The 27654-nt window shown below is 48.0% G+C and overlaps 1 protein-coding gene across 3 annotated transcripts; it reads right to left on the bottom strand.

The window, feature by feature from the left end:
* Window positions 1-267: 267 nt before the first annotated feature.
* LOC115080457 (E3 ubiquitin-protein ligase TRIM39-like) lies at window positions 268-27277 on the bottom strand. Of its 3 annotated transcripts, none has more exons than XM_029584641.1 (7): window positions 27049-27277; window positions 18063-18483; window positions 15113-15208; window positions 13480-13710; window positions 12386-12408; window positions 7738-7853; window positions 268-1188 (listed from the first exon to the last, which is right to left on the bottom strand). In XM_029584641.1, the coding sequence occupies exons 2-7, from the start codon at window positions 18477-18479 to the stop codon at window positions 668-670; spliced, it is 1404 nt and encodes a 467-aa protein (XP_029440501.1). In that variant the 5' UTR covers window positions 18480-18483; window positions 27049-27277; the 3' UTR covers window positions 268-667. The 3 variants fall into 3 exon arrangements, with proteins under 3 accessions (XP_029440501.1, XP_029440502.1, XP_029440500.1); XM_029584642.1 differs by lacking the exon at window positions 27049-27277 and adding an exon at window positions 19500-19634; XM_029584640.1 differs by lacking the exon at window positions 27049-27277 and adding an exon at window positions 19041-19198.
* Between the last annotated feature and the right edge of the window lie 377 nt (window positions 27278-27654).

Genomic DNA, 27654 nt, shown 5'->3' with positions numbered 1-27654 from the left:
ACCAGGATCCTGGAGATGTATGAAATAAGAACTATGTGGCCTTTGGACCTTTCATCCTGGATGACCGGCCCAGGGGTTACGTTTCTCCTGTGCTCCCCTCACCCTTGGCAAAGAATATATCCCGAGGGGGGGTTACGTTTGTTTTTGTGCACCCCTTTTTCATCGTTATACCTCGACTTGAAGCATTTGCTGCAAGCAATCATGCACATGCATCATCCAGAAATCACGGCAGGGACACCACGTGAAGTGATGAATTGTACACAGGAATTTCACATCAGGAAGGGGTCTTTTATTTTCAGTGTTATGAGGGGGGAGGCAGGTGAAAGCGTTTCCTCGCCAGCAGGATGGGGCACTGAAGTCATTAAGGAGAAGAATTCCGATGCATTCCATGAAACCATCAAACGCTGGCATTTCTAAAACAGTACAAGATGAGATGAGATACGGAAAAAAAATCCCTACGGAACTACCTGCAAGGCTTCCTGTCACCACAAACTTTTCTTGCACAAACGTTTAGCTGGTGTAGAACAAAACCTGCACCATTTCAACTTGTCACAGGCTAAATGATTTGCTGTGTGCTTTTCTTTTAGTGAAGGATTTTGCACAAGTTTTGACTGCAGCACTGGGGGAGAATTTGTTTCCAGCCAATCTTTAATCGTGACCTGAAGAGTCAGAGTTTGATTTCTACTCCATAGCCAATGTAAAAGTATGGGTAGACCTTCTCCATGAAGGTGTCTGTGAAGGTATAGATGTGCTCCATGCTCTCTGCATTGTACAGTGACAGCTGGCCTGCCTCATAGTCTAGGTATACACCCACTTTTCTGGGGATATCATGCAGGGTCAGAGGGGTCCCAGAGGAGGTGAGAGCCCTGGAATCATGAATGCAGAGCTCCACAGCCCAGAGCCCCCCATCCTCGGGAGATTTCCTGACCCATCCCTTCCTCTTCACAGACTTCCTCACCACACCCACATCCCAGTAAGAGGTGTCCTGCTCTTCCTCATCCCGGATTTCCACCTCCCAGTATCGCCTCCCTAAGGTAAAACCCTGGGCTCCCAGCACGCAGCAGTGGTCCTCAAATCTCTTGGTGCTCTCTGGGAACTCTTGTTTTATGTCTCCACGTTTCACACTCTTCCGATCTTCCGAAAGGACAAGGTAGGGGTTGGCTGTGTCCAGGTCCAGAGTGATGTCCACTGTGGGAAACAGAATTAGATTAGAGGCATGGAACCTATTTTAAAACCAGAGGAAGGGTCACCAGATGGCTTCAGGTCATTGCCATTTTGACATCAGGGCACAGATGCTGCCTGACAAGAGCAAACCTTAACAAATTGAGCCAGTCATGGTTATACTCTCCAATTTATCTACGAAAGACCATATCTACAAATTCCACAGTGTGAAGGGGGCAAAACTAGGACAGGCGTAGCCTATCCAGAGTTAGCCTATCCATTTGGTGAGCACATCAACCGTGCAAAAAAAAAAAAAGTGATTGTTCAGGGAAGACCTGTTAAGACTCAAGAAATTCTGGTTATGACAGACTTCATGGAACTTTAAGGCTGAATCACTTGAACCTAGGGTTGCCAACTGACCGATCAGGTCCTTGTTTTGCTCCACTGCATGCAGGGACTTGTAGTCTTGCTTTTCTTAGGGAATGCAATACGGAAATCAGAAGTGCAATCCCTGTGAGCAGTGAGGTAAAAAGCACTGCTCACAGGAATTGTATTTCTGAACCGGTTCTGAAAATGTGGGGAAATGTGGAAAATAGGATTTACATTCAGACAACATCCAACAAGGCATTGATCTGTGCAGTCTGGGTAAACAAGCATCAGGGTAACTTGCTTGATGTGGCGGTTACTACCCTTAACCATTAAGCCTTATGCTCACCTTTGATGCACCTCCAACATTACTCTCTGCATCAATGGCAGGGGGTGGCAGGAAATTTGAATCAAACAGTTACCAACAAGGGCCCTGAACTTGGTGGTTGATGAAACAGCTATGAATGGGAAAATAAGTGTGGGAGCTTGCTGGGCAGACTGGATGGCCGATTGGTCTTTTTCTGCCGTCATTTCTATGTTTCTATGAAAACGTAGAGCCAGTTGGTAACTGATAATACAATTTAGGCTTAGACCTTCTTATACAGTTATCTGATCTACATTAGAGTCTTTGTAGGTTATGATAACTTTTTTAATGGGCCAACAAAATAAAAGATGTAAAATACATGGTCTTGAGAATGTAGAAGGATGCTGCAGATCACGTCACATCTGAAGAAGTGAAACTAATCATCCATCTCAGCTGGCATTATCAGTGGGAACTTCATTTTCGGTTTTTATTTTATTTTTCCTGGTAATTAATGTTTATTATAACAAGCAATAGCAGGTGAAAATTAGTGGAAAAGAAATATTTTTCTACATTGATTTTTCTCCCATTTTTGTTATGATAAAATAACTGAAAATGTGCTTCTGCACATGCTATGCCTGTTCTACAGAGTAATATAGTAGATGATGGCAGATAAGGACCATGCAGTGCTACTACTAGAACTGATGAGAGGGGGAGTCATTTTAGACCTAATTCTTAGTGGATCGCAAGATTTAGTGCGAGAGCTATCGATAGTGCGTCTGCTTGGCAGTGATGATCATAATGCAATCAAATGTGACCTAATAACTGGAGAAGGGGACATTATGGAAAACTACTGCTGTGGCATTTAACTTTCAAAAGGGAGACTTTGATAGAATGAGGAAAATAGTTAAGACAAAAAGAATATTAAAAAGGTGCAGCTGCAAAGGTTAAGAGTTTACACAAGGTGTAGACATTGTTTAAAAATACTATCTTGGAAGCCCAGATTAGATGTAATCCATGCATCAAAAACGGTGGCAGAAGGCCAACTGAGTGCTGGCATAGTTAAAGGGTGAGGTGAAAGAGGCTATTTTAGCCAAAAGAACTTCTTTAAAAAAAATGCAAACAAGATCAAACTCATGAAAATAGGGAAAAGCATAAGCACTGGCAAGTCGCATGCAAAGTTCTGATAAGGCGGGAAAACCGTTTGAAAAGAAGCTAGCTGTAGAGGCAAACGTGCAAACTAAAACGGTTTTCAAATATATCCAAAAGCAGGAAGCCTATGAAGGGAGTTGGTTAGGCCATTAGATGATCAAAGAAGCACTTAAGGAAGACAAGACCATAGCGGAAAACTACATGAATTCTTTGAAATGGTGTTTACAGAGGAGATGTTAGGGAGATACTTTTCTGCCAGCAACAGTATTTAATGGTGATGTTTTGGAGGAACTGAAGCAAATCACTGTGAACCTGGAAGATGTAATAGGGCAGATTGACAAACTAAAGAGTAGCACATCACCTGGACCCGCTGGTATACACCCTGGGTCTATATTCAGCCGCTGAGCTGAATAGACCCGGCTATCTTAAAAGTTAGCTGGATAGGTATCACCTGCCCACAGCCCGGCCAGAGTAAGCTGGTTAGGTTCACCAGCTAACTCCGCTCCTCCCCGGAACACCTACCATCCGCCCCAGGCTAGAATTTAGCCTCGACATATCCGGCTACATTCTAGCCAGATAAGTCACCGAATATCGCAGCTAAGTTATTTAGACGGATATCTTTTCAGTTATCTGTCTAAATGGCTTTTGAATATTTACAACCCTGAGTTCTGAAAGAACTACAAAATGAAATTGAAGATCCATTACTAGTAATTTGTAACCTATCATGAAAATTGTTGTGCCTGAAGAATAGGAGAGTGGCCAATGCAATGCCGATTTTTATAATGGGCCTCCAGGGGGCACTAGATGGCAGCTTTATCACCATCCTCTGACTATGTTTTTGTGGTTTTTCTCCCATCAATTCCTAATGCTTTGATGGGGTTTTAGCTAGCTCTTCATAGGGTTCACCGGACAATGCTGGCTCTGCTGAGTGTCAACTAGATGGGCCTTTCTCATCCTGTCTGGCCTCCTTCCTGTTTGTGTGGGCCTGTCATCACCGAGACACGTGTACACACGACCCAGAATCACCGCACGGTTGCTGATGGTGCAGGGATTGTCTGCGGGGCTCCTGCAGACTGTATTGCTGAGAGGTGCTCTTTGCTGGCACAAGGCTCCTCTACGGCACCAGGATGTCCCCACGGCGCTGCCGCTTGATGGCTTCAGAGAAGGGAGTACGTCTGTGGCTTGGGCCTGTTTTTGTCCGGTCTACTTCGGGCAAGCCGGCCCTCATCAGGACCCAGGAGGTGCTGCTGAGCAGCTATATATAGCCAGGGTAAGTCGTCTTGCTCATGTTTCCATTGCCTTACCATTATTGCTCCTGAGTGATGGGGCCTGCCCTGCTGTGTGCTAAATAAGCCCCCAGCGACCTGGCCTTGTTGTGTGCAACCTTCTCATTTTTATACAGAAGTACATATTTTTTTTTATTCGCTCTTTGTAAGCGGCATCTTGTTTCCTTCTCCTTGGAGAGCTGTGCGGCCGGGGTCCTTGCCGGGTGTGCCAATATGAATTTTGGACATTTCTTGCTGGATGAGGCTATTTTCTCCTCTTCCTCTTTGTGCATTTTAGATATCCGATTAGACTCTCTCACATAAACATCGCTGCCCTCATTAGCGTTGTGGCTTTTTTTTCTCTTTTTTTGATGGAACCAAAGCTCTCTTTCACTGCTACCTTATCTAAATATAGAAGATCTTCAAAGGGGACCTTCTGGGCCTGCTGGGATATCTAATGCTAACTTAGCCTCGGAGCCTAAACAGGGTCCTGAAGTTACAGGGACTGAAACTAGAAAAGGAAAGTAAGCTCCTCAGACTGATTGTGTAACACCCCTAAGCTGAACTTCCTGCAGTTCCAGAGCCCTTTTATAGGGCCTGCTGGCTGCACTTCCTGTGACATCACATCCTGCCTAGTATAAAGGGAAGCTCAGTGCCACCTTCCAGAACCTTTGCAGCAGGTCTCCTGCTCGTTCTGCAGTGCTGGTTGCTTCAGCATGTTCCTGCCTTGATCTTGGTTTTGTTTCTGTGTGTTCGTGCCCTGAATTGTTCCAGCTTTGCCCGCTTCTATCTGTCCTAGTGTGTTTCTCCCCTTGGCCCAATTTCTCATTGCCTGGACCCCAGGCTGGACCTTGACTCTGCTTTGCTCTCTGCCTGCCCCAACCTCAGCCCGGCCACTGACCTTGCGTACCCAGCCTGAAAAGCCCTGCCGACCACCAAAACCTGTGGGCTCAACCTAAGGGGGAGGTGGCTGGTCAGGCAGAAGATCTAGTCTTGTGGCGTATCAGCTGTTCCCTGTTAAGCCCAGTCTTGTGCTCGCACAAGGTAGGCTGTATAAACTTCACAGCGCCCCAAGGGCTCAGTACCCCCATTTTGTGACATATTGTCCCAGTCTTATTTGAGCAGACAGATAAGGGTGGACTGGTGCTTCCAGATTTCAGGGTCTATTACTGGGCCATGGTTTTAAAGAGTGGTGTTTTCTGGATGGATGATTTCCCAGATAAATACTGAATCCTGTTGGACAGGGCAGTTGCCCCCGATTAACTCTTTCACTGGACCTCTTTGAGCAACTCGTTATTTCTGAGCTATTGTAATGGCATCCGACTCCAGTTCTGTCTCCGCCCTTAAAGGATTTGGAATCAGACAAGGTGACGAAGACTGGGAGGAGATGGTTTTTTAGGCTCCATTAATGCCTCCATTCAGGAGACTGAGTATAACACATTTTTTATCGCTGGTATTTTACTCCCGCGAAACTCATTTTAAGTAGCTTCGAAGGCTTTCGTCTTTCATATCCGGTGGGGCTGCCCCGTTATCACTATGTTCTGGTCAGAAGTCATTTTGTGGATTGATAAAATTGGCAGGGTTAAACTCCCTTTGGATCCTGCTATTGTATTACGTGGGTCCTGGCTTGAACGATTGTTTAAGGCGCCGCACACGGAGTGGCCATAGGTTGGTTGCAGCACGGCGCCTTTGTTTTGCTTCGCATTGGAATTCCTCTTCCAAGCCGATTTTTCCCTTCTGGTTTTAAAACCTATGGCATATTGATTCTGCCGGGTGAGAGATTCTTACCCCGGTGGCTCAAAGATTTGGAAATCCTTTCTAGCGTTCACCAATGTGGGAGGGTTGCATCCTTACGGGCGTAGTTGCTGTGACTATTTATTTTTTTCGTTAGCTGGCTTTCTGTGCTCCCTGCACTCTTTTCTTCTTGCCTTTGTGCCGTCATTTCTTTGATTATAAGGGAGTGAGTTTTGAGTGACTTTCATGGGGGAAGCCTGGAGGCTATATTTTTTTCCCTTTTCCTTGGTTTGTCCTTTCTGTAAATTTTACTGTGTTTTCCCTTGCTCTTCCTTTTGTGAAGGTTATGGCCTATTTGGTTTCTTGTTGTTTTCGTCAACTCTCTTGTAGGGTAAATAGGTCTCGATGGCTACTTGATTGTCCTCCTATGCTTTGTATTACATGCTTCGAACTTGTGGCATTTGTTATTTGTTGGGTTCTGTGTTATCTGTTTATTCAAAATGTTCAATGAAAATGATTTAAAAAAAAAAGGCTCCGATGGTGATCACTGCTAAGAAAATTCTTAGAAACTATCCTAAAGAACAAAATCAGAGAACATTTAGAAGACCATGGTGTAATGGGACATAGCCAATGTGAAACCTTGCCTCACTAATTTGCTACAATTTTGGAAGGGGTTAATAAACACATGGATAAAGGTGAGCTGGCGGATGTATCTGGATTTTCAGAAGGCATTTGACAAACTCCCTCATGAGAGACTCATGAGAGAATTAAAAATGTCATGGGACGGGAGGCGATGTTCTACTGTGGATTGCAAACTGGTTAAACGATAGAAAACGGAGAGCAGGAATTAACGGTCAGTTTTCTCGGTGGAGGAAGGTAAGCAGTGGAGTGTCTTAGGGATCTGTACTGTGTACGTTGCTTTTTCATCTACATATAAATGATCTGGAAAAGGGAATGAGTGAGACGACACAAAATTATTTCGAGATGTTAAATCACAAGCGGGTTGTGAGAAATGGCAAGAGGGTCTTCTGAGACTGGAAGATTGGGCATTCAAATGGCAGATGAAATTTAATGTGGACAAGTGCAAAGTGATGCATATAGAGAGAAGTAATCCAAACTGTACTTGCACACTGTTAGGTTCCATATTAGGAGTATCACTCAGGAAAATATTTAGATGCTAAAGCAGTTAGGGCTGTTCAGCTTGAAGAAGAGACTGCTGAGTATGATAGAGGTCTATACAATCATGAGTGGAGTAGAAAGGGTAAATGTGAATCAGTTGCTTACTTAAAAATTTTTTTACAAAGACTCAGGGGTACTTCATGAAGTTATAAAATAGCACATTTAAAACAAATCTGAGAAAATATTTTCACTCAATGCAAATCAAGCTATGGAATTTATTGCCGAGGATATAGTAAAGGCATTGGGCATTGGGTTTAAAAAAGGTTTGGACAAGATTTTAGAGGAAAAGTCCATAAACTTTTATTAATCAAGAAGACTTGGACAAGCCCACTAGTTATCCTTGGGCATTAGCGGCATGGGATCTGTCTGTTATTTGGGATCCTGCCAAGTACTTGCGACTTGGACTGGCCAGTAATGGAAGCAGGATACTGGGCTTGATGGAGCCTCGGTCTGACCTGGTATGGCACGTTTTTATGTCCTGCCCATGCTGTATCTGCTCTGTGAGCAAAGCTTGCCATGCGTTCTGTAATGGGGCAGTATGTGAGAGGATCTCTGCGCACACCATGTTTCTGCTCTTACCTCTGCGTTTCTTTATCAGTTTCCTCAGAGATGTACACTCTTGAGGGATGGTGTACAACTCCTTTACTAGATCAGTAAAAACAGCCTCTGGCTTCTGAAACTTGACAAGTTTATACCTAAGGGAACAAGGATTATGGTCTTGAGTTTTCAGTAACAGCTCAGCACTTGGCTAAAGTAACAAAAAATTCCTTCTCAACCTGCCAGACAGACCTAGATTTTTCTCTTCTCTCAGCAGAACGCTGAAATCATCCTGTACAGAGGATTGTGTCACCTGCAGCTCCTCAGTATTTAGAATTGGTGCAAAGGTATCAGGCCCTCTCGGTGAACCTTACAGTCCCGGATCCCCCTTCTCAGTTGCCATCACCCCCACCCATAACAGATTTTACATAAAAGAGGATATTCAAAATAGGCTTCTTAGGTAAAAATATCACCTAAAGCATTTATATTATCTTTCCATGCATTGCTGTGGTGCCAGTGAGAAAAGCCTGCAAAAGATGAATTTTCCAAACAGTGCGCACTTAAAAATTAGGAAACGCAGGTGTAAGTAGCCTGGATCCGCGTATTCCTTATTTTATAACAGTACAAAATACTCGTGTATTTTACCTTTCACGCATGCAGAACTAAAAAAATTTCAGGATGAGGGAGAAGGCAGGGGAGAAGAGGCGCACCTTCCTCAGGCATCATACCTCTATGGGCATCATCGGGCTGCTGCTGTCCCAACCCCAGCTCTGATGCGGCCTGGGGGGCCAGCAACAAAATGCTCTCCTGCTGCCCCGTCCTCCAGATGCAGCTCATGCAGGGCTGAAGAATCTGCAGCCGCCACTAGAGCCAAAATTGCAAGACAGCTGCTGGTGCTTTCGCCTTCCCTTGGCCCAGCACAAGCCAGAAGAAGAGCAGAGCTAGCACCTTTCCCTTCCCATAGGTGGTTCAGATACCATTTGAAACATATGGCGCTCCCAAGAAATCTAAGATGCACTTAATGGTTCAAACTGCTTCTTAGACTGAACCATGTGGGAGGAAGGCGTAAATGCCAGCTCTGCTGTTCTTATCTGGGCTGGGCCATGGGGATAGAGGGAGAGCAGTACCTAGGTCATTTGGAGGAAATCAGAGACTGGGGGTTGGAAGGGGGAGTGCAGCATCTGGGGCCTTTGGAGACAGAGCGGGGACTAGGGCTTTGGAGGAGGAAAAACACCTGGGGATTTGTGCTGGAGGAGCATGGGAAGTGGGAGACGGGGTTAAATGTGGAGCGCATGGATTGGGGTGGGTGGCAACTGGAGGTCAGGATGAAGGGTGAGTGGAAGGGCTTGGGGAATGGAAAGAGTGTCGACTAAGGCATGGAAGGGTGGGTTGGACCTGGGGGATATAGGGACAGCAGCACTTGGGACATGAGGAGATAATTGGGGACAGATACTGGGTGGGAGGGGATTTGGGCGGAATGGGTGTTTTAGGGAGATCAGTAGTGGATAGGTGATTATGTGAATAGGGATTGAGATGACCTGGGGTTGATGGGAATGGGTGTGAGACTGGGGATAATGAGTGAGGATGTGTGGGACAGGGAGTAAGTAGTGAGTAACAGTCCTACTTCCAAGGATATAGTAAGACTTCTGGTAACTTCGTAATCATGGAGCTCAAGGTGGAAGAGCCACTTAGGTTCACTCAAATCGACAGATTGATGCAACATAGTCCAGATCTGATGGGAGAATTCAGCTCCGTTTTGTCATGTGGCTTGGCTATTGAGAGGAGAAGGCTAAGATAATTCAGAAGAAGTTGTGACCACCTTGCTTCAGGCTAGGAAGAAGTCCACATCCTTAGCACATATCCAGGTCTCAAAGATCTTTGAAGTATTTTATTTAATTTATTAAAGCATTTGTATGTCTCACTATCTAAGCAGCTCATAATAAAACATTCATAAATAAAATAAAACATTAGACAAGGTAAAACATAAAATCAGACAAACAAACGCATAAAATACAGTGAACATTAAAAATAGTGAAAAACATAAAAAGCCATAAAAAACATAATAGCATAAAATACAGTAAATATGCCAATAAATAAAAAAAATGTAAAAAGTGAAACATAAACTGAGCCCCTAATGATCACAGCAGCCATTAATTACCAGTAAATAATAGAAATTCTCCATTAGCCAAAGGTGCAATTAAAAAGATAGGTTTTCAATTTTTTTTTATTAAAACGGGCTTCCTTCCTTGGTGCCTCAGATAAACTGTTTCATGCCACTGCGCCAGCAACAGCAAAAATCCTCTGGATTCTGCTAGATGAACAATGTGAGTTGAAGGCGTCTCCAGGAGGCATTGATCAGCCAATTGTAGAGCCTTCTCTGGCCTATAAGTTTTAAATAAAACCCCAATGCAGCCAGGAGCCTCATCCTGTTCCTATCCTTCTGAAGGTGAAGTCACACTACGGACCTATACAGGGGCAATATCACCTCCCTCTCCCTATGCAGCCAAGCATCTTTGTGGCTTTTGCCATTGCTTTATTCACTTCTTTGGCCACCTTAAGATCATCAGATATGATCACCCCCAGATCCCGCTCTTCCTTTGTGCTTAGAAGAATTTCACCTCCAATACTGCGACTTTCCCTTGGGGTTTTGCATCCTAAATGCATTGCTCTGCATTGTTTAGCATTAAATCTGAGCTGCCAGACCATAGACCATTCCTCGAGCTTCGCTAGATCCCTCCTCATGTTTTCCACTCCTTCCTGGCTGTCCGCCCTGTTACAGATTTTGGTATCATCAGCAAAAAGACAAACCTTTCCCAACAATCCTTCCATTACGCCGCTCACAAAAATGTTGTAAAGAACCGGTCCAAGGACCGATCCCCGAGGCACCACTAGTAACAACCCCCTCCTCAGAGAAAACGCCATTTACCACTGCCCTTTGCCACCTCCCACGCTGCCAATTTCTAACCCAGTCAATGACTCTAGGCTCCAGACATTAGGCACAGTTCCCACTCCCAACCCTCCAACCCCTTCACTTTGTTAAAAAAAAAAAAAAGGCCCCCCCTGGACTTACCAAATTTGCCTTGGTGGTCTAATGGGGTCCTGGAGACAATGATGGCCATTTTCCAAAATGGTTCTGATTGGGCAAAGGCAAGCAAGCAGCCAATCACATGACAGGGCAGCCAGCGCCATTTTGGAAAATGGCCACCAGCAGGTCCAGACCCTAGACCACCAGAGCAAATTTGGTGTTCAGGATTGGTCAGGAGGGTGGGTGGGCTAACCCCTGGTGTGGGGCTGGGGTGGCTCCTGCACCTGGGGGTTTGTCTAAATGAAGACTTTTATTGGGGAACTTTGGTCGCCTCCAGGGGGAACATGGGGGGGACAGGGGGACTCTTTTTTTTGGGGGGGGGGGGTAATCAGATGGGGGCCAATTGGCCTCTTTAAGGCATGGCAGCCTATTGCACAGTATTGGCAGAGGCAATAAAGCCGCAGTATTTTATTACTGGGACCAAAACTTACAGGGCTTACAAGGCTGTGGTATTGAGTACCACAGATTAATAGACCTCACGGATTTTCCCCGATAGTAAAATACCGGGAAACATACAACGGCTTATAAATGAAGCCCTCTGGGGAGAGGAAATACCTACAGTACCTGAGTGCTACCAATGAAAAGGCATGATCGAAATTACAAAACATTTAAATAAAAAAAATCTTTATTCTGCTAGCATGTAGGCTCTGTGTTCCTAATAGGAGCTGTATTGGTGTTCTAGGGTCTGGTGTAATATTTGCAGTGTTGCCTTTTCATAGGTAGGGTTGTTACTGATTGACTGCTGGCAGTTAGTGCTGTTTTGGTATGGGAGGTTTACTAATATTGTAATTTGTAGTTCATTTACTCATGATTTTGAGGGCCAAACCCAGCCCCAACCTGCGTTACAGTAGGCCTAATACAGAGCTGCCAAGTTAACCAGTTCCAGGAGGGAGACTTTAGGCTAGTCTTGGATTTCGGACATCCCCTGGAACCTGCAGCCCTGATTTCCATGGGATGTAAGTTCAAAATCATGATTGGCCAAAACGTATCCCTCCTGGTACTGGTAACTCTGGGTTCTGGGGTGGCTTTTTTTTTTTTTGGTTACTTTTCTGCCGAGTTTTCTGGTTTGGCATCACCGCAGTGCATGTAAGTATAATATACATGTAAGTGATAGTTTTACTTCAGAAGGCTGCCCTTTGAATGTACCTTTTATGTTACATGTGTGGGGAAGGGGGGGTGCAGAGGGATCTAAGGTTCACCTAGGGCGCCTAATACCCTTGCACCAACCCGGCTCTCAGGCCCCACACAAACACGTAGTGACAGAGCCAGAGATTAGAAGGGAGTTGCCGGGAGATAAAGTGACTCCCACCAAGTTCATATACACCCTCCATGACAGGCTTGAAGATGAGACCTGAGGCACAGGATGATAAAATGACTCTCCCTTAGGTCACAAAGAGAAATACAGAGTCTATGACAGAGCCAGGGATTAATACTGAGAAGAAAGGAGATAAAGTGACTCATCCAGGACCCACATTAAGAGCCAGTAATAGGGGAGAGATTCTAATTCCCATCTCAGGGCTTCTCCTGCCTCCTAGTTCACTGCTCTGCCCACTAGGCCCCCACCTCCTCCCATATGTACATAAAAGGTAGAGAAGCAAACGGTACCTGCTAAGGGTGCTTCTGACATCCTAAAAGAAAAAAAAAAAGAAAGAGTCAGAGGCTCAATAAATTTCCAAAGTGGATGCACCACCAACAAGGCTCCAGGGCTGGTGATCCCTTGTCCTCTGCAGGGTTAGTTTGTGTTTTCGAAGCAGTGACAATTGTTTAAATGCCACCGTGAGCTCTCTTCTCTGACCACAGTAGCACCCGAGGTTTAGCTGGTACCAGCAGGGCCCGAGTCTATGGCTCATTCTCACACTAGTATCATGGCCTGCAGTGACTTCAGCTTTCTCAGCCCCAATAGGACTATTAGAGCAGAGAAGGCTGCACGCACGAAGGGCCCTCTGTCTGTATCACCACCCATTTAACGAGTTGGCAGGGGCCTCATATAACAAAGTCCAATATTGCAGGAAATACTGTGTGAGGTGAGGTCAGGTAGGGAGAGAAAAGGAGCGGCCCCCCTTACATTCCCCAGTAAATTCATTTGTCCCCTTTAAGCAGAGCAGACTTCTGTGAAGTAAGGCCTTGGGGTGATCCTAGAGTTTTCTGGAAAGAGTCATGTGGTGTAGTAAGGGGGGCACACAGACAACACAATGGCTGTTGTGTGTAGGAAGCAGCTGCAGACCGTGGGCAGGGGGGGGGGGGTCTGTAGTTGCTTTCCCTAGCTTATTTTGGAGAGATGAGGGGCAAGTAAGTGACACTTTCCATTTCTTTCTTTCTTTATTTTTTCTTCTCATGGTCGTGGACATGAAATGTTTATGAAGGGTTCCCATGGGTGGAAACTTGCTCTGAGAGGTTTTCAGGGGAGAAACAAATCCTAGCCTGAAGTGAGAGAATATCGGAAGGAAACCACATAGCTGCCTGCTATGCCCCTGTGCTTTTGGCACAGGGGAATACTGACTGGAAGAGTTATGAAAACTCTGTCTCCCTTTTACCAAAGGGTGTTTGGCCGGTGAGAGAAGAGGAGTTTGTACCCACATGAAGAGGAAAGGATCAGTAGGGCCTGGTATTTCAGGTGCCTCTGGGACCACAGCATGGGTTCTGCTAGCACTGATCCCAGAGCCGTTGGTGGTGCATGTTGTGTTATCTGCATTCCTCACCTTCAGTAGTTCGGTGGGGGGCTGCTGGCACTTCTCCTCTATCTCCGCGATGAGTTTCTGCAAGGAGGAGCTTTCTCCATCCAGCGCATTAATGTTGTCCCGGATTCTCTTCTGGATCTCCTTCTCCTCCACTTTCAGCCGGCTGAGGAGGGTCTGCTGCTCCGTCTTCAGGAGGTGCTGCAGCTCCTCAAACTCCGACAGGATTTGTTGCTTTTGCGTCTCCACGTTGTTCTTGATTGACAATGAGAACCCAACAGTTACAGTGTGAGGCCACCGCACCAATTTCCTGTCCCATCGTTGCCAGAAGCGGCAGGCGCTGCTGAAAAACCTAGATTTCTGCAGCAAAAGATTTCTCCCAGTCCTTTAGCCAAAAAAAACCAGCCCAAAAGGAATAAGCCCAGATACGTTGTAGGGCAGTTACTCATCAGTAGGCATGAGTGTCATTGGTGCGGTGGGAGCACAAGGATACACAATATAGGGTTCACACGTGTGTGCTGATGCATTTTCCTGGCGATCGCTCATTAGCAGAGCTTGCTGGAGAAATTACGAAATGCTGTGTTTAATTCTTTTCCTTCCCTTAACCCTTCCTATCTTCGCTCCTCCTCCCTAGCCACAGTACGCATTCCCCCCCCCCCCCCCCCCCCGGCAGACAGGTACATGCATTATTAGGAAGGGGGTGCAGTGCCAGTCCTGAAGATCCATATTTTCAAAATAACCAAATGTACGTTCATGAAGTACTTTGCGTACCATTTACAAAAAAAAAAACAAACAAACCAGGTTGATTTGCATAGTTTGGTTATCTGGATTCAAAACCAGACCTGTTTCCACTCTCCAGATTAGCTCACAGATGCTCCATCCCTGTAAGTGGGGGTTTTTGGCTATTAACAGGGCCTAGCCCTGCCACCGAAAGTTCTCTTCGCTAATTGTAGGGCTGCAGGGTGAGGTTGTGACTTTAAGATCTGTTGAGGTTGAAGATCTATTTTGAGACTTGTAATGGGAGGGGAGATTCTGCCTGGGTTCCACTAAGCAGACTGCAGATTTCGGCAAGGAATAGCAGTGGTTTGGGAAGGGCTGAATGATTGCCTGTACTAGTAGTTTTAGGAAGTCCAGCGCCTGGCATCGGCAGAGGCCCTGCTCTTTTTACCTCTATGACCTGCACATTATAGCGCTGGCTTCTCTCCCCTGAGCTTGGGAGGCAGACTGCGAGAGAGAGAGAGAAGGTTCTAGGCTTAGGGATATGAATGGGTGTGGGACTGTATTAAAGAGGCTTCATTTGTGGTCGGGGTATATATATATATATATATATATGAGGCTAGCTGAAAGAAATACCATTTTTCAAAGTGATCTAGGAAGGGGGGAATGCTTGGGAAAAGTGGTGAAGACTGGGGCTAGATCGACAGCTGGCAACAGATTTGGGAGGGTAACGCAGCTCCCCACCCCAGTCCTGAAGTCGAGTCCCTGCGAAAAGCCGAGCACCCCAAGGTCTGCTTACCCTGGGGCAGCGGCAGTCTGCCTGCCACCTCTTTCTGTGGATCTCGCGGCGCCACTGCTGACCCTCCCAGGGGGACTGCAGTGTGCAGGATGTGTCTGTGTGTAAACCCCTCGTGGGGTGACTGTAAATTGACTTGCTCACCGTCAGTTTCAAGGTCCTCTTCTCTTCTCTGGATTTCACGCGTAACACTTCCTCCAGCTCCTTCTTCAGGGGCTTCAGGCAGCTCTCCAGCTTCTCCTGAAAGAGAGTCATCAAAAGATAGCTATAGATAGAGAGATATATATTTCTTTTTTTTTACAGATGCCAATTTGTGTTCCCAGGAAAGCTTGGAGACTCTGGAGGTTGCGATATGTGTTACTGCTGGCGTAACATAAAATGTGGTGCACTGGCTTTATCAGTCCTCTGCTTTACTAGTGATGTTTGGTATAGCAATCAAAAAAAAACTGGAAGAGCATACGTTACACATGTACAATGGTAAACTTCAGAGGCCCAGTCAGGAGAAGGAGCTGCAGATGGAGGTAATGTGGGCAGAATGGCCAAATCTGCCTAAAAGTATGCCTGCACATTAGAAAGGGACTTTCTAGGAGGCGGAACTTGGTTAGGGGAGAAAACGGTGAGCATTTAATTAAAAATGAAAATGTGCACACACAGCCAGCGTGTACTTTACGCTCCTGTGAGCTGACTTAAAGTAGTGTGTGTATGAAGTATGAACGGGTGTCAAGTAAATGCCCAGTGCCGACTGTCAGGTCCTCCCACACCTTCCACCTCCTGGCCCCCGTGTAGCTGATCCGAACCTCTCCTCCACCTCCTGGCCCCCGTGTAGCTGATCCGAACCTCTCCTCCACCTCCTGGCCCCCCGTGTAGCTGATCCGAACCTCTCCTCCACCTCCTGGCCCCCCGTGTAGCTGATCCGATCCTCTCCTCCACCTCCTGGCCCCCCGTGTAGCTGATCAGAACCTCTCCTCCACCTCCTGGCCCCCGTGTAGCTGATCAGAACCTCTCCTCCACCTCCTGGCCCCCCGTGTAGCTGATCAGAACCTCTCCTCCACCTCCTGGCCCCCCGTGTAGCTGATCAGAACCTCTCCTCCACCTCCTGGCCCCCCGTGTAGCTGATCCGAACCTCTCCTCCACCTCCTGGCCCCCGTGTAGCTGATCCGAACCTCTCCTCCACCTCCTGGCCCCCGTGTAGCTGATCCGAACCTCTCCTCCACCTCCTGGCCCCCGTGTAGCTGATCCGAACCTCTCCTCCACCTCCTGGCCCCCCGTGTAGCTGATCCGAACCTCTCCCTCCACCTCCTGGCCCCCCGTGTAGCTGATCCGAACCTCTCCTCCACCTCCTGGCCCCCCGTGTAGCTGATCCGAACCTCTCCTCCCCCTCCTGGCCCCCCGTGTAGCTGATCCGAACCTCTCCTCCACCTCCTGGCCCCCCGTGTAGCTGATCCGAACCTCTCCTCCACCTCCTGGCCCCCCGTGTAGCTGATCCGAACCTCTCCTCCACCTCCTGGCCCCCCGTGTAGCTGATCCGAACCTCTCCCCCACCTCCTGGCCCCCCGTGTAGCTGATCCGAACCTCTCCTCCACCTCCTGGCCCCCGTGTAGCTGATCCGAACCTCTCCTCCACCTCCTGGCCCCCGTGTAGCTGATCCGAACCTCTCCTCCACCCCCTGGCCCCCCGTGTAGCTGATCCGAACCTCTCCTCCACCTCCTGGCCCCCCGTGTAGCTGATCCGAACCTCTCCTCCACCTCCTGGCCCCCGTGTAGCTGATCCGAACCTCTCCTCCACCTCCTGGCCCCCGTGTAGCTGATCCGAACCTCTCCTCCACCTCCTGGCCCCCGTGTAGCTGATCCGAACCTCTCCTCCACCTCCTGGCCCCCCGTGTAGCTGATCCGAACCTCTCCTCCACCTCCTGGCCCCCGTGTAGCTGATCCGAACCTCTCCTCCACCTCCTGGCCCCCCGTGTAGCTGATCCGAACCTCTCCTCCACCTCCTGGCCCCCCGTGTAGCTGATCCGAACCTCTCCTCCACCTCCTGGCCCCCCGTGTAGCTGATCTGAACCTCTCCTCCACCTCCTGGCCCCCGTGTAGCTGATCCGAACCTCTCCTCCACCTCCTGGCCCCCGTGTAGCTGATCCGAACCTCTCCTCCACCTTCTGGCCCCCGTGTAGCTGATCCGAACCTCTCCTCCACCTCCTGGCCCCCCGTGTAGCTGATCCGAACCTCTCCTCCACCTCCTGGCCCCCCGTGTAGCTGATCCGAACTTCTCCTCCACCTCCTGGCCCCCCGTGTAGCTGATCCGAACTTCTCCTCCACCTCCTGGCCCCCCGTGTAGCTGATCCGAACTTCTCCTCCACCTCCTGGCCCAAACCATGAGATGAAGCAGGGCGGGAAAGCTTTGACCTGGCAGGCGCTCTAACCTGTCGTCCCTGGTAATTGTTTCCGGAGTGTGGGCGGCTGGGCGCCACTCCTGTGTGAATCAGTTTCCATTTCTCTTTCTTCTCATCTCACGTCTTCCTGGATTTTCTCTCCTCGACTCCTGTGCTCCATGTTCCTCTCTTCTACCCATCCTTTTCTTCTTTGGCTCCCGGCCATGGCATTCCACATCCATTTAACGTCTCCTTTCCCATTCTTACTCTTTCCCGCCGCTGCCCTCCATTTCTCTCTTCTCCTGCAACCCCCTCCCCTCGTATCTGCTAGCCGAGCAGGAATTCATCCGGTGGCTGCCAACTTACCTGTGCTGGCCCGCAAGTTTTGAACTTGCAGTGCTACAGGCCAGGTGAGCCTGCTCAGTCACCAGCCCGTGGGCTGGGCTCCTGCTGTGCCTTCGGTCGCAGCTGCAGTTTGGCACGCGTGCACCTTAGCTGGCTCGGACTCTAACTGTGAAGGCTGACAGGCTTTCCATTCAAATTAGCCTTCAAGACGTTCACTTGTGTCAATTTCTGTGTCTACTTACCAATGCAAAGAAGTGCTACATGTTATTAGGGATGACTATGTAGCTCTGGGGCAAACCCCGAGCTGGCCTAGCCTGGGAAAGATGCACTGGGAGAGAGGCAGCTCCGGGTCAGCGGGGGCCAGGACTGCTCCTGTCCTCCTACCTTGTACTCCTCCACCGCCTCCTCGATGGGGATGACGTTGTGGGCTCGGTGGTCCCGGGACCGGTCGCAGATCACGCAGATGGCCTCCTGGTCGTCCTCGCAGAAGAGCTTGAGCTTCTCCTCGTGCTTGGCGCACAGGTTGCTCTCCTCCAGCCGCCGCCGCTTCATTTCCGGCTCCTTGGCGAGGACCTCCACCACGTTGGCCAGCTGCCGGTTGGGCCGCAGGTTCCGCTGCCGGGAGCGTTTCCGGCACTGGGGGCACGGGAAGTCCATCTCCAGCCCCTCCCAGCAGCGCGAGATGCAGGGGCGGCAGAAGTTGTGGCCGCACTCGATGGACACGGGCTCCTTGAAGTAGTCCAGGCAGATGGAGCAGGAGACCTCGTGCCGGAGGATTTCGGTGGGGTCGGAGGCAGCCATGGCTCTGAAAAAAGAGAGAGCGCACACGGACTTAGCTGCAGCAGCACGAATCCCAAAGCTTATTTAGCCAGGGAAGGCTTCCTTGTATTCCTCCCCATCCCTGAATCTGTCCCTCCCCCCCTCTCTGATCTGTACAATGTATTCCTCCCCCCCCCTCTCTGGCAGACTGGGGGGATCATTTGCTCCTTTTCTGCCTGTGTTGCTCTGTCCCCCCCTCCTCCTGCTTGCTTTCTTTGCTGAGGTTCAGTCTTGCAATCTGCTGGCAGGAGACAATGCATTTTGCTGCTCCGGTTGCCATTTCCCCTCCAGCTTTATGCAGGGCTGTGCTCGCCTGTCACTTTGTCTTCTCAGTCGGCTCTGGGAAATGGGCACCTCTCGCTGTGGTTTGCACAGGTCAGGAGGGGAATGCACTGCCCATTCCATTTCTTTACGGTTGCCCTGCAGGCAGAGCCTGCTTTCTCGGGATGCCCGATCGGCAGTCCCTTATTCTGTATTCAGCCAGGCTCCGTCTCTATGAATCTGTCTCTGTGCCCCTTATTCTCGCTCTCCATCTTTACTTACCTGTCAGTCTCTCGGTCCCGCCCTCCTCTCAGATTACACAGATCCCTATAGCCCTTCCCCTTTGACATCCATTTAGGGGGATGGTCATAGAAAATGCAGCGCCTGCTACTGCTTTCCCTGTCCTTCCTTCCTCTTAAGGTTGTGGGAAGTGGGCAATGGCATGCCCTGTCCTCCTCACTCGCTTGAAGGAGGAAGCAGCAAGCCAGTCCCGTTCCAGGAGGGAGACTGGAGGCCAGTCCTGGAATTCTGACTCTCCCACCCTGATGCACTGTGGCACACGCAACACCGATTGCAGTGGATTGCGTTGGGGTTGCCCACTGACCAGATTTTCTACAGACAGTGTAGAATTTTTTAAGGTACTGGCCAGAAGCCAGATGGAGGGCTAAATTGTCTGGAAGCTGTTGGGATTTTAACCCTCTAGTCAAGTGCAGCAAGTATCTTTGCGTCACATCTCCTCACCTAGCTGCGGTTTAACTCCATAGCCATGGGTGGTGCTACACTTCTAGAGAGTTGCCTGTGCATGCACACACATGCTGCCTTCCCTGCTGCAATTTTGGTCGCTGCCACCTCGCTTTCCTGCCTGTGGAGGCTACTGGCCCCTCCCTTCCTGTCTGTAGCGCAACAAGGTCCATCATAGTGACTGGCATCTCCCCTCCCGCCCACGGCTAAACAAGAAAAGGTCCCACGAGGCCACCTATGCCTCATTTCCTGCCCATGGGACAATAAGAAGTGGGGCCGCCAACACCTCTCCTCCCTTCCTGCAGTGCAGCACCAGCAGCTTCCCTCCCAACACGGCACAGCAAAAAGCACAGGCGACCCATGGTGTGCTGAAGCAGAGGCCCATAACCTATTTGTGTGTGTGTGAGAGAGAGAGAGAGAGCCTGTGTGTGTGTGTGTGTGGTAGGGGAGACAGCCTGTGAGTGTGAGGAAGAGAGAGCTTTGTGTGTGTGTGATGGAGAGAGCATGTGTGTGTGTGTGTGTGGTAGGGGAGACAGCCTGTGAGTGTGAGGAAGAGAGCATCAGTGAGTGAGAGAGAGCTTTGTGTGTGTGCGATGGAGAGAGCGTGTGTGTGTGTGGTAGGGGAGATAGCCTGTGAGTGTGAGGAAGAGAGAGCATCAGTGAGTGTGAGAGAGCTTTGTGTGTGTGCGATGGAGAGAGCGTGTGTGTGTGTGGTAGGGGAGATAGCCTGTGAGTGTGAGGAAGAGAGAGCATCAGTGAGTGTGAGAGAGCTTTGTGTGTGTGCGATGGAGAGAGCGTGTGTGTGAAATTATGTCTGAGTGTGAGAGAGCCTGTGTGTGTGTGAGAGAGAGAGAACCAGTGAATGTGAGAGGGCCAGAGTTTGTTTGCTCGTGTGACTGAGAAAGTGAGCGTGTGAGAGCATGTGTCAGAGAAAAGAGAGGGCGTGTGTTTGAGAGAGAACAAACGTGTGTGTTAGGAAGGGTGTGTATGTATTAGAGAGGATAAAGTGTGCATCTGCCCTCCCCCCCCCCCAGTAATCCATGACAAACAATCTAAGGGTAACTGGAAATCAAAGGTTCTCAGGCATGGAGAGCAGGGCATATTTGTTTTACCTCTGCTTGTTGTATCATTGGACTTCATTTGCTATGTCTGCTGTTTTGAAATATTGGTTCTTGGTAAATTTTTAAAAATTTTAATAGAAGCTATTAATTATTGGATGATGCTCTCTTACATCCCGGGGCAAAGAATTGTATAATCCTCGGAATCTGGCTGGGCACAAAACTTCAGAAGGAAGAAGGGAACCTTAGAAATTTGGTCCCTATCCTTTACAAAAAAAAAAAAAAAAAAGGTTCCCTGCAGGAAATCGCCTGCAATTCTAAGATCCTCAACCAGGAAGATGGTCTTCAAGGTGAGAAGGCACAGAGAGACAGACTTAAGAGGAGCGAATCGAAAACCTGCCAAAAAGCCCCAAACCAAGTTCAGGTTCTAGGTTGGGACTGGAATCCAGAGCAGAGGCCTAATGTGCTCCCTGCCTCTCAAGAAACGCTATGCATCTGGACGAGAAGCCCGAGCTCTACCTATAGCAGGCGAGTGCTGCCACCTGCACGTTTATGGTATTAAGCACCAAGCCCTTCGAGAGGTCTTCCTGCAAAAAAAAAATCACTGGTACCAATGTGCACCAATCCTCGAAACAACACTGCATATGTGGACATAAGCCAGGGAAGTGGAAAACTTCTTAACACCATTGGCCGAGAATACTCTTTCTTTAGCAAACGGACCCTCTCAAGGGCCAGACCAGAAGACAAAACGGCTCTGGATCCTTGTGAGACAATAGTTCCCTGTGATACAGCAGTCCCGGGGTGGGGGAGACTCTGGAGATCCGCGGGCCACGGCTGACATGGCCAGTCTGGAGCCACTAGCGTAGATGGCTCTAGCTCCCATTGACCTTAGGATTATAAGATCTTGGAGGGCGACCACTTTCCCTCTCCAGCACCTCCCCCTGAGGTTGCCTGTGATTGGTGGGGGGTTAGCCCTAGTTAGTGTGGCAGTGTAGATTTGATTTTGAGGGAGAAGGCCTGATTTCAGTTGGCTCGCTTAGCACAGAAGGGGGTGACACTGCCCTGCCGGGTCCTCTGACAGCACTGGAGGGAAGAGAGCGAGAGGCTGAAGAATTATTGCTTTTTTTTTTGTAGGTTGGCCCTGTTCGGTATTCACGGCTTAGGGTGGACAGGAGGGAACTGGGTTACCTCTTTGCCAAGCTCAAGAGGAGGTTACAGTGACCAAGTAAGTCAGAGAGAGAGTTTTCCCAGTTTGGGTTTTTGGTCTGTCTACAGAGGGAAGAAAGCCTCGTTTTTTTTTTTCTTGCATCCCGTCCCTCCCCAGAGCTGGAAGCTGGACTGCTGTCCGTAGTTGGCCTTTCCTCCAGCAAGGTCAGAAGCTATCTTTTCGAAGAGGAGTTGGAGGGAGAGAGAGGATGAAGGAGCATCTGGAGAACCCCAACAGAGTTTTTCCACCCCGGGACACAGGGCACTGGCCAGGTTGGAGTTCGTGATTCGCCGTGGACCCTCGGGTATTGTGGGAGGGGATCCAGTCATAGTCCACACCATGGGGGACGAGTAGGTTCCAAGCCCCCGCCTGGAGGGAGACATCCACAGAGGTAGAGATCTTTTAAATCCTGGCTCTTGTACAGCTGAGACCACTGGATGTACATGGACACTTTTAAAAAATTTTTTTGCTCCTATTGATTCTTTTGCAAGAAATCACAGTAAAGTTTAATTTGAACACCCATCAAGTGAACCCAGCCTGGTTTGTAAGTGTAGCTGTCCTGAAGAGCCATGGGAACACTACTGCCTGGACCAAGAGGGACAGCCTTCACCCCCCCCCCCCCCCCCCCATCAGAAGAACCCACACCTTGGGGACAAAGGAGAAAGGAAACAGAGTTGTGAAGACAGACAGCGCCTGTTATAAATTCTTTTGTGTGCTCTTGGAAACCGTGGCAATCTAGAAGGAAGGGTTACACTAGGAACCCTAGACCCGGATGATAAGCAACCCTCTGAAGCACTCTGCCTCTCATGGGCCAAGGGGGAACTGCGTACAACAGCTCCTCCCGTGGCCGGTCTCGTAGCAGGGCATCGAGCCCATCTCTCGGCTGAAAAACATGCGCACCTTCGCAGCCATCAATCCAGATCCGGCATACCCCGTCTGTCGACAGGCGGATTGAACACTCTCTTTGAAAGGCAGACCCTTCTCCTGGGTGGAGTCCCTCAGTCCAATCCGCCTGCACGCTGTGTCTGCCCACCATGTGCAGTGCCGTCAGGGCTTCCAGATTCACCATCACCCACTGAAGAAGCAGGTCTATCTGCAACAAAACCCGAGGACTTGATGGTTTATGGAAGCTACCCCCCAGGCATGGATGGACATGCCCTTGACTGCCTATTATGGGATTATTTTGTTTGAATCTATTGATAAACTCAGAGCCAGGCAGACAGAATGTACATAGAAAACGGGTTCTGGGCCTGGCCAACTCAAAACCGGTTAGTCCTTTCCATCTAATACCCCACATAATTACTGCTTTGCATAATTACTTATTGTCAGCACATCCTCCAAACAATTGCTTTGAAGTTTATCAGGCTTGCTTGCTAATGTTTACAGCTGAAGGGAGGCGTCTCTCGCATATGCAGATGCTGTTGATTAGGACCCTTCTAACTACCAAGAGCAAGGTCTGATGTGCTTAACTGATAAGAACAAAGGGGGGACCCCCTCCTGCCTCAGGGAATGTTAGATTTCTCCCAAAGTATATAAAAATGAACAGAACTGTAATGGGATCAGACTCGACACAGCCCCCAAAGATGGCAGCTCCAACAGATCTCCCGAGCCCTTGTGGCTAGGAGCGTATGTTCTGTATTTTTATGTATAGTTAATAACAATTATTACAAAGAATACTTATTTGCAATCAACATTTAATTTTATTTGTAGCGCCATTTAGTGTTATTTATAAATTATTTTTATAAACTAATAATAAATCCATTACTTTCACCTGGCACCGATGTGTTTTAGTATTAATAAGGTAAGCTGAGTGACCGGTCTGGACCCAGAACACCGCCTGTCCAACTATCTGAGGTGAAAAGTTCAGGAGATCCAACCGAACTGCCCTGACCTCCAACCAGTTGATAAATGAGCTCGCTTTCTCCAACATCCACTGCCCTTGAGAAAACATTTCTTGACAGTGTGCTCCCCAGCCAGTCAGACTGGCATATGGGGTCACCAAATCTACCCCCCATTCTAAATGCTTGCAGCCCATCCATCAATGCGAACCCAGCCTCATTGACTCCGGGAATGGAAGACACCTGGAATAATCCTGTGACTAGGGATTCCACAGGGAAAGGCCTGTTGAAGAGGATGCATGTGTGCCCTGACCTATGGCACTAGATCCATGGAACTGAGAATCTGAAGGTAGGACCACACCGACAGATTCTTGGCTGCTCTGAACAGCCAGGGTTGGCCCCACAAGGTCTGAGTTCTCTGGTCTGTTAGACGAGCATGACCTATATTCGTCTCAAACTGAGTCCCCAAATATTCCAGTGTCTGAGACAGCTGAAGATTGCTCTTGAGGAAATAGACAATCCAGCAATTATCACCTGCTGTGAATGGTCAGCACACTCTCCTGATATGACTTCACCCTTATTAACCAATCGTCCAGATAAGGATGAACCAAACTTCCCTCTTTGCGCAGTGTTGTGGTTACTACCATCATCACCTTCAAAAAGGTTCTCAGCGTGGTTGTCAACCCAAAGGACAGGGCCTGAAACTGAAAATGCCAACCGAGAACTGCAAATTGGAGGAAACACTGCTGATCTTTCTGGACCAAAATGTGACAATAAGCATCCATCAAATGCAGAGATCTCAGAAATTCTTCTGCACCACCATAATCGCCGGACACAAGGCTTCCACACTTTCCAGTGCGGCCTACGGGCCTGAGTCCACAGCACAGGTTTGCTTGCCTACCCATCTTCTGGAGACAGACTACTGGCAGGCTGGTGTCAGCACTGAAGTACATAAGGAGTGACAGCAGCGAGCCTGTTCATCCACTGGTCTGGCCTTGTCTGACTGGATGAAGAGGAAAGCTTGTTATTGACGCTGCTAGGGAGAATAATTCTTAAGTGAAGATCTAAGAGTATGTTTGAAAATGAATTAAAACAAGGAGGAGATAAACCATGAATTACTTTCCAAATCAATAAGATGGTTTTGAACTTCACTTGCCAAGTGATTGGTATCCAATGGAGTTTGGCAAATACTAGGGTGACATGAGCCTGAACTTTTGCTCCAGTAACAAGTCGGGCTGCGGCATTTTGGATTAGTTGGAGAGCCTTAAGAGTCTATTGAGGAAGCCCCAAATATAGTACATACTGCAATGATTAATGCATGTGTCACAGTTCTTAAGTCAGATTCAGACAGGAATGACTTAAGATGTCGCCAGAGCCGGAGCCTATAAAAGCAACTCGGAACGACAGTCCCAACTTGAGATTTTAAAGAAAGAGACGTATCGAAAATTATCTCCAGATTGCATACTTTCCTAGAGATTACAATATCCAGTCCAACAAATGAAAGTGTAGCAGGAGGCTCCTTTGGGGAAAATTGAGACAAAGATAGAACTAACATTCAGTAGAAGCTTATTTTTGGAAAGCCAATCCTTAATGGCAGTAAGACAACATCAAACTTTAATTAAGGCATCAATAGTGGTAGAAACCGGGACCCAGAACTGGATGTCATTGGCATAAAGACGGTAGCCGACAGTTAAACTGGCTAGAAGTTGGCATAATGGGTACATCCACAGATTAAATAGGATTGGTGACAGAGCAGATCCTCGTGGTACACCAATATCTAACTTATGGCCACATATTGGAACCGGTTTGATAGGAAAGCATGAAATCAAGAGAGAACTACTGATGAGAGAGAGAGAGACCAGTGACCTGAAGATGTTGGTCTAAGGTTTCAAAGGCTGATGTAATATCTAGCAGGACTAAAAGGAAATCAGTTCTGCTGTCAAAACCCCAATGGAACACGTCAGCGACAGAAATTAACAATGTCTCAGAACCACGGGCAGCACAGAAACCAAATTGAAAGCGAACAGGTTATTTTCCTCAATGTAGGAATTTAGCTGCCTCAGCACAACTTTTTCTAAAGCCTTAGCCAACAATAGTAGTGAGGAAAAAGGGTGGTAGCTAGCAAAACCTGCTGGGTCTAATGAAGGCTTTTTAAAAACAGAACGAATTGAGGCAGTTTTCAATATGCAAGGTACAATGCCTTCAGATAATGACAAGTTGACAGCAGTGACTAAAAAATCATTTAATTCATTCCTCGTGACTTTAAAATGGGCATTAGAACATTTCGCTGAGTGGGCAAAACGTGTCACGAAACTTAGATGGGCATAGGGATCCTACACTGGTAGGCCAACTTTGCCAAATAGGCAGATATGATACCTCCAGGTTTGGAGGATCCATGACATCCATAGACCATGGACACCACTTGAAATGAATTCGCCAGTCACCTCCATCCCCAATGCAGACCAAAATGTTCCGGAATTAGCGGAGAAGATAAAACACAGTGTGGGATGTTACCATTGTAATGTTGATGCTGAAGCGCTCCTTACCTTGGTCCTGAAGACCTATCAGATGGACATGTTCAAAGGGTAAACATGAATTTGAAAAGGATCCATTAATCTGCACTCATTTATAAGAATATTATCGAGGCTTTTCCTGCTACAATAGATCGGACAAGGATTGCCAATAGTGGATTTATGAATATTTTTAAAGAAGCGCCGATATTAATACCACTGTTATAGACCGGCATCTTGCTGGTATGACCTCCAAACTAGGAGACGCCCTTCGAACAGTCCACCCCGAGATCACAGCAAAGGACACGGGCAGAGTTCTGTTAGCCCTGCAGGAGGGGAAAAAAGGCTCAAGTCAGCCACTGTCCTTGCACTGCAAGCTCGGAGAGGAATTTAGGGTCAGAACAAACAGCAGCCACCTTTTAAGCCACACTCATCAAGCCCAGGGCGGCAGCAGCAGTCTGGTAACTACTGCGGGCTGAAGTAGGCTGACAGAAGCAAAGTTTTTTTTTTTTTTTTGCTGCTAAGAACTTTGCTACTAAAAGTGCAAACACTACAGCTCGGGAACAGAAAGAGGGAGCCTCTGGAGGAAGCACAGATGCAGCTGAAAATGTAGACAGCTCTGAATTTAAAGCTGGGTACGTCCTATCCATAAAAGGTCCCCTGCTTGTCTCTGTCTCTTTCTTGGTTACTTGGTTGGAGAAGGGACTGCTGAGGGGGGAGATACGACAGAGGCCTATAAAATAATGAGTGGCTGTGGAGCGAGTAAAAGCAAATCAGTTGTTTTAAAGACCAGGTGTCCCGCCCTTGGCGTTCCCTCTGTAGTTTGAATTCCTAGGCAAGAAGCTGAGCCTCGTCTTCCAAACATCAGAGAACTCAAGAGTTCTTAACGCCAAGCAATGTTTATTAGAATGAAGAGAAACAATGTCAAACACTCACAGTGACTTGCAAGGCGAGAAGAGTATCCGTCCAGACAGCAGCCTGGTGAACTGGACCTCAGCAGTCAGACACAGACAACTGCTGCTGGTAGCGCTACGAGCAACTAAGGCAGGCTAATAGCATATGGGAAATAGCTCTAGGAAGTAAGAGGTGAAAGGGTGATGGCTTCCTAGGAGCTTGAAGAGGATGAAGGAGAGTTTTAGCTTGCAAGAGCCCGCTTCTAACTGAAACCTCAGCAGGAAATTGGGGAAAGGAACCAATAGGAAAAAAGAGAGAATACAGCTAGAGAGAGAGAGATCAGCAGGAACAGATCCAATCAGAGTTCGGCAACATTCAAACAATATCCAATAAGAAAAAGGAATTCTACAATATGCAGAGAATTTCAGCAGAGCAATATCACAAAATGACACCAGGTGGCAGGATAAGAAGAAGACATATGTACATATGCATTTCAATATACCGTGAAGGCAGAACACTAGAGAATATGCAATGAAATTGCTAGGTAATACAGTCAAGACAAATAGGAGAAAATATTTGTATACTCAACGCGTAATTAATAACCTCTGGAATTTGTTGCCAGAGGATGTGATAACAGGGTTTAAGAAA

The sequence above is a fragment of the Rhinatrema bivittatum genome, chromosome 19, assembly GCF_901001135.1.
Source record: "Rhinatrema bivittatum chromosome 19, aRhiBiv1.1, whole genome shotgun sequence".
Lineage (NCBI taxonomy): Eukaryota > Metazoa > Chordata > Amphibia > Gymnophiona > Rhinatrematidae > Rhinatrema > Rhinatrema bivittatum.
This window is presented reverse-complemented; position numbering and strand designations above follow the sequence as displayed.

Coding starts and splice junctions, on each gene's coding strand:
- LOC115080457 (XM_029584640.1), bottom strand. CDS start 19,108: ATGTCAAAGGGGAAGGGCTATAGGGATCTGTGTAATCTGAGAGGAGGG. Junction 13,711..15,112: donor AGAGGACCTTGAAACTGACG/GTGAGCAAGTCA, acceptor TTGTCAATCAAG/AACAACGTGGAGACGCAAAA. Junction 12,409..13,479: donor CCCCCACCGAACTACTGAAG/GTGAGGAATGCA, acceptor TTTTTCTTTTAG/GATGTCAGAAGCACCCTTAG.